We start from the raw sequence: 6,854 nt of genomic DNA, 5'->3' as shown, positions 1-6,854 counted from the left end.
CACATTTTTGGACTGTGGGAGGAAACCCACACCAACACAGGGAGAATGTACAGCCTGAAGTGAGGATTGAACCCAGGTCTCTGGCGCTGTGAGGCAGCAATGCTAACCACTGTGCCACCATGCCACCCAGCTACTTCTGCTGAGAAGTCAAACTACAGACTCAAAGTCTTCAGAAGTGTAACCAATGTTAGAGATGAAAGAATATATTGAATCATCAATAATGTCACACCACAGACTTGAATGAGAGAAAATCATACAAGAATCCAAATCCAGAACAACACAGTGGCAGAACTTCCAAGAACAACACTGCCCAAGGATTGATCCCTGTACTTCCAGAGACAGATACTGTTGGTTAGAATCCTGGCTAATTTTCTCCATTAATCGGTTCTTAATTCTTCTACCAATAAATTCCTTAAAGATAAATTAGATATTTTGTTGCTGATACTGTGTGTCCATTCTCAATTAAGTGAGCTCTCGATGGCTAAAGCTTTCATTTGTTCATCCGTAAACTTTTGCTAGAAATTCTGTGTCTTACAATTGTGTACTCCACAACCACCTGATGAAGGAGCAGCGCTCCGAAAGCTAGTGCTTTCAATTAAACCTGCTGGGCTATACCCTGGTGGTGGTGTGTGATTTTTAACTTTGTACACCCCAGTCCAACAACGGTATCTCTTAACCATGGCTTTCATTTGTAATTGATACATCCCAACGGAGGTGGCGCTGTGAGCCTCCAAAGCCAGTGATAACAGGGAGGTTTGCTCTTGCCACAGTTGTCTCGTTGGTGTTAGCGGTTATAGTGAGAGTCGTGAGTGCGGCGCTCGGTGTTCGGGTTTGTCCTCCGTGAAGCGACAGCTGAGGGGACAGCGAGAAGTCGTTTACGAGCTCGGATCACCTGAAGAGGGAGATGGTAAGTGAATAATAGATTGAAGGAGGGAGGCCGGCAGCCAGCCAGCCCATCCGTCCCGCGTGTGGAAGCCGCAGGCCCCGGGTCACGTTTCCTCCGGAGCGGCCACAGGATGCAGAGCCTACCGCAGCCGGCTTATGCCCTGACCCCCCGCGGAGCTCAGTGAGCCTGGATTAACGGCTTTGCAGCTTCTCTAGACCGAGTGACCTCCCCTCCTGCTCCTTATTTTCTTTAAACCTGGGGGTGGCTGTCATCTTCGGGCCCTGTTGACAACCTGGTGGGGAATTGCATGTGCGACACTCGTGGGGACCAACCCGCCCATCCTGTCGGTGCTGGCCAAGAGAGATCCAACCCAATCTCTCTTTCCAGCTTTTCGGCCAAGGCCGCTGCGATAACATTGTCTCCAGGGTTATCCCCAAATACGTTTTTAACATTTCTATCACAGGACATTATTTAGAAGTGCCAGTGTTGGACTGGCGTGGACAAAGTTAAAAATCTCTCAACCCGACCTGATGTGTTTTTTTTTTGACATTTGGTTTTAAAAAGTAGCGCGTGTTTAGCGGCGCACTGCCTGGAGGCAGACCCAGTCGTGCCTTTCAAAAGGGACCTGAATAATAACCCAAAGAAATAAGTTAAGAGGATTTCGTGTGATCAAGAATCTATCGAACTCAGCCTTAAATATGCACAAGGACTCTGCTCCCACAGCTCTCTGTGGCAAGGAGTTCCGAAGAGAGAGAATTCTTACTGAAATTCCTCCTCATTTCAGTCTTAAATTGGTGCCCTTTAACTCTGAGGCTATGCCCTCTGGTCCCTGACACTCCCATGAGGGGAAACATCCTCTCAGCAGCTACCTTGTCAAGCCCTTAAAAATCCTATGTTTCACTGAAATCACTTCTCATTCTTTTAACTCCAGTGAATAGTGACCAACCTGTTCAACCTTTGCTGATAAGGCAATCTCTCCATACTGGGGATCACCCTAGTGAACCTTCTGTGAACTGCCTCCAATGGAGTAATATTTTCTCTTAAATCTTGCCAGAAGGTACAAAATGGTAGAGCTGTGGGTAAAGGCCAAGGAGTGGGACTGGCAAAGTTGCTCTTGTAGGGAACTGGTGTGAATATAGCAACCTGTGTAACATTCTTTTGATGCCTCCTTTCAAATAATTAATTACAGACCCTGCTACCCTCTGGAACGATTATTGTGGAGCAATACAATTCCATGTCCCTTTTATAATTTCTTAATATACTTTATCATAGAATCATACAGTACAAAAGAGGCCCTTAGAGACTGCACTAAGCTGCTTTAAATCTAACACACTCACTTCCAGCACTTGGCTGATGGCCTTGATGTTTTGACATTTCAAGTACTCATCCAAGTACTTTAGTGAAGGTTGAGATGTTTCCTGCTTCCACCCTCCCAAGTAGTGGATTTTTACCACCATGTGGGTGAAATTTCCTTCCTAAAATCCTCTCTAAACCATCTGCTTTTCACCTTAAAATTATACTTGATATAAATTTTCCATTTCTGTTCACAGCTGTTATTACACACCTGAAGCAGGTTGAACTTGAATCTGAGCTTCCTGGCCCAGAGTTAGGCATGCCACCACTGCAATGGAATGGCCCAATGTCCCTTTGTTATTGACTGTTCAACTAATTGAAATGACTGCTTCTATCTTTGTGCATGCCCCTCAATCTTTTATGCACTTCAGTCAGGTCCCTCCCCAATCCTGTCTGCTCCCAAGAGAACAGCCCCGGCTCAGTGGTTAGCACTGCTGCCTGACCGCTCCAGGGTCCCAGGTTCGATTCCAGCCTTGGGCAGCTGTCTGTGTGGAGTTTGCACATTCTCCCAGTGTCTGCGTGGGTTTCCTCCAGGTGCTCCAGTTTCCTCCCACAGTCCAAAGATGTACAGGTCAGGTGAATTGGCCATGTTAAATTGCCCGTAGTGTTAGATTCATTAGTCAGAGGGAAATGGGCCTGGGTAGGTTACTCTTCAGAGGGTCGGTGTGGACTGGTTGGGCTGAAGGGCCTGTTTCCACACTGTAGGTAATCTAATCTATCCTGCCTCTTAGTTGAAATGTTCCTTCCCAGGTAACATCCTGGCGAATCTCCTTTGCACTACTTCCAATGCAGTCATATCCTTCCTATAATGTGGTGGCCAGAACTACACACAGTCCTCCAACTGTGGCCTAATTAAAAGTTTTGTACAGCTCCATGACTGAAAGGCAAGTGTCCTGAATGCCTCCTTAACTGTCCCCATCAGGGATCTGTTCCTGTCAGCTTCCTGCCATTCAGTGAGTACTCCTTTGTCTTGCTACTACTTCCAAAGTGCATCACCTCTCTTTTTTTTCATAATTAAGTTCCATCAGTCCATCTGAACAATCTATATCCTCCCGTAACCCAAGACCACCCTCCTCAGTCAATTTTTGTCAGTTATACAATATGGAAACAGACCCTTCAGTCCAACATGTCCATGCCAATGAGATATCCTAAATTAGTCTGGTTGTATTTGGCCCATGTGTCTCTCAGCCTTTCCTATTCACATCCAAATGTCTCTTAAATATTAACTGTACCTTCATCTACCACTTCATCTGGCAGTTAATTTTACACAAGAACCACCCTATGGGGGCACATATTGCCCCTTGGGTCCTTTCTAAATCTTTCCCTTCTCACCTAAAAAAAACAATGCCTTCTAATTTCAAACCCCCCTACCCTAGGGAAAAGCCTTTTTTGCTATTTACCTTTATCTATTGGGTCATAGACATGTACAGCATGGAATCAGACCCTTTGGTCTAACTTCTCTTTAAGGTCATCCAGCCTCCTCTTATAATTGACTCTTCTCTTGTCCTTCCCCCAAAAGTCCTAGTAACATCCTTTTAAATCTTTTCTGCACCCTCTATGATTTAATATCTTTAGCATTTTGTCATCCACAAATGGAGGAATAATAAATACATTTTCATTTAATCTTTTGTATATATCATGAACAATACGGTCTGGGTATAGTATATATTTAGCTCTAACAAATGCAACTTTTTTTCAATGTAGACGGAGCAAGACGTTAACCCTAAAGCATATCCTCTTGCGGATGCCCAGCTAACAAAGACAATTCTAGATCTTGTGCAGCAAGCTGGGAACTATAAACAGCTTCGAAAAGGAGCTAATGAAGGTACTTTAAAGTTCCTAAGTACAGTGTGCACATTAAAGCATGATTCAGAGATGCCGGTGTTGGACTGGGGTGTACAAAGTTAAAAATCACACAACACCAAGTTATAGTCCAACAGGTTTAATTGGAAGCACACTAGCTTTCGGAGCGACGCTCCTTCATCAGGTGATAGTGGAGGGCTTGATCGTAACACAGAATTTATAGCAAAAATTTGCAGTGTGATGTAACTGAATCAATTCTTCAATGTATAATTTCAGTTACATCACACTGCAAATCTTTGCTATAAATTCTGTTACGATCGAGCCCTCCACAATCACCTGATGAAGGAGCGTCGCTCCGAAAGCTAGTGTGCTTCCAATTAAACCTGTTTGGACTATAACCTGGTGTTGTGATTTTTAACTTTGTACACGTTAAAGCAGTTTACTTATAATTGATATTCCATCAGCTCTTTATGTAGAGGTTCACAAGGGAATCGAAAGTACTGGCTGTGGGTCTATCATTATGTTTAATGGGGTGTAGGTCTGCTCGCTGAGCTGTAGGTTTGATATCCAGATGTTTCATTACCTGGCTAGGTAACATCATCAGTGGTGACCTCCAAGTGACGCGAAGCTGTTGTCTCCTGTTTTCTATTTATATCTTTCTCCTGGATGGGGTTCCTGGGATTTGTGGTGATGTCATTTCCTGTTCATTTTCTGAGGGGTTGATAGATGGCATCTAGATTTAGTGTTTGTTTATGGTGTTGTTTGGAGTGCCAGGCCTCTAGGAATTATTTATTTGGTAGGTTTAATTTGGAGGAGGTGGAATCAGTTTCTTTACTCAACTGTTCTGTGCAGAGGGGGGGGAATGCTTCCTTTGCCTTTCTCCTCACCTCACTAAGCTAGAGAGAATTAATAGAAATATGTCTTTGCAGCCACCAAGACCTTGAACAGAGGAATTGCTGAATTCATAGTGATGGCTGCTGATGCTGAACCGTTGGAGATTATCCTTCACTTACCTCTTCTCTGCGAAGATAAAAATGTGCCTTACGTTTTTGTAAGATCTAAACAGGCTCTGGGCCGTGCATGTGGTGTGTGTCGGCCTGTCATTGCATCCTCTGTCACCATAAAGGAAGGCTCTCAGCTGAAACCACAGATTCAGTCTGTTCAACAGGCAGTTGAACGTTTACTGGTTTGAATTGATGTGACAGTCAGTGGAATATTAAATGGCTGAACAGGAATGGCTTCAAACCATCAGTCATGTACATTCCACTTTTTTTCTAAGATGCTTTTGAACATTGTGGCAGGATTGTTCAAAGGGTGCATTTATAATCTACTTTAATTTCTTAAATAAAAGTGCTTTGTCTGAACACTGTCTAATGTGTATACCTCTGAAAATTCTTTCAAATGCTGGACTGGCATTGTATAACAGAGCTCTCTTCTAACTTTAGATGGTAGCAAAGGTTAGTAGTCCCTAATCCAAAAGGTAAACTTTGTCTTTCCATCAGTGTAAGCTTTTCTTATCCTGCCTTTCACCTAATACCAGTTTTTGATGGAGAGATGTAATGAGTTGGATTTCTTCCAGTATTCATTCAGGGATGTGGATGTTAATGGCATGGTCAATTATTTGTCTATCCCTAAATTAGTCAGATGTACAGCATAAAAGACTGATCTAAATTATCCATACCAACTGGATATTCTAAATTAATCTAGTCCTGTTTGCTAGCATTTGGCCCATATCCCTTTTAAACCCTTGCTGTTCAAGTACCCATCCAGCTAATATTGTCAAAATTGGCCTTCCTCCACTTTATAACTTTTAGTTATGGAAAAGAATAAACCTGATCTAAGTTATCACTAGTCCAAGGTGCTCATCCACTACCACCTCAGTCACTTGCCCTGCCTTCTTTGCAAAGAGTAGATTGTTTTTCCCCTCCTGAGTCACCCTCAAGGGAGTATGTGGATGTACCTGAATCATCACTGTACCAAACTGAGAGTGAAGACTTTAGTCCATCAAGTCACTTGCCATGTGTTACACAAGTGTAGGTAGACTAGGTGTATGTAGGTTAGGTGTACTCACCTTGATAGTCAAAGCCAAGTAGCTCACATTGATAGTTAAAGCCAGGTAGAAGTGTGAAGATTACAGAAGAGATAGATGTAGATAATAGAAACTTGTACTCTAGTGGAGGTGTAAGAAATTCCTACACCATGGGGATAGCAGTAGCCCCAACAAAGCCACTTTGTACAGATTAGATTACTTAGTGTGGAAACAGGCCCTTTGGCCCAACAAGTCCACACCGACCCACCGAAGCGTAACCAACCCAGACCCATTCTCCTGCATTTATCCCTTCACCTAACACTACGGGCAATTTAGCGTGGCCAATTCACCTAACCTGCACATTTTTGGATTGTGGGAGGAAACCGGAGCACCCGGAGGAAACCCACGCAGACATGGAGAGAATGTGCAAACTCCACACAGTCGCCTGAGGTGGGAATTGAACCTGGGTCTCTGGCGCTGTGAAGCAGCAGTGCTAACCACTGTGCTACCGTGCCGCCCACTATATACTCCATCATTCCAGATTACTTGGATGTAGGGTTGCTCAGAGCTTGAAGGTTTGTTTTCAGACATTTCATCACCATACTAGGTAAGTGAGCCTCCAGTGTGTGGCCCACTTTGTTTAGGTTTCCTTGGGTTGATGTCATTTCCTGTGGTGACATCATTTCTAATTCCAGATTACCCTTTGAAGATGGTCAGTCAGTACTATGAAGGAGGAAACTTAAAACCCAGCATGGAAGGAGTCATATTTCCACGCAAAGGTAA

General features: G+C 43.7%; 1 protein-coding gene across 1 annotated transcript; it reads left to right on the top strand.

Moving 5' to 3' along the window:
• The first annotated feature begins 759 nt into the window (after positions 1-759).
• Positions 760-5,411, top strand: snu13a (SNU13 homolog, small nuclear ribonucleoprotein a (U4/U6.U5)). Its single transcript, XM_043711418.2, has 3 exons — positions 760-907; positions 3,944-4,064; positions 4,972-5,411. The coding sequence occupies exons 1-3, from the start codon at positions 905-907 to the stop codon at positions 5,232-5,234; spliced, it is 387 nt and encodes a 128-aa protein (XP_043567353.1). The 5' UTR covers positions 760-904; the 3' UTR covers positions 5,235-5,411.
• Positions 5,412-6,854: the final 1,443 nt, after the last annotated feature.

This window comes from Chiloscyllium plagiosum, unplaced genomic scaffold (assembly GCF_037043375.1).
Source record: "Chiloscyllium plagiosum isolate Xiang-an unplaced genomic scaffold, Cpla_swu_hap1 HiC_scaffold_20, whole genome shotgun sequence".
In the NCBI taxonomy this organism is placed as follows: Eukaryota; Metazoa; Chordata; class Chondrichthyes; order Orectolobiformes; family Hemiscylliidae; genus Chiloscyllium; species Chiloscyllium plagiosum.
This window is presented reverse-complemented; position numbering and strand designations above follow the sequence as displayed.

Bases quoted from the DNA above. Each gene is read 5' to 3' on its own strand.
- snu13a (XM_043711418.2), top strand. The intron at 4,065-4,971 runs GTACTTTAAAGT...ATGTCTTTGCAG, and splicing joins TCGAAAAGGAGCTAATGAAG to CCACCAAGACCTTGAACAGA.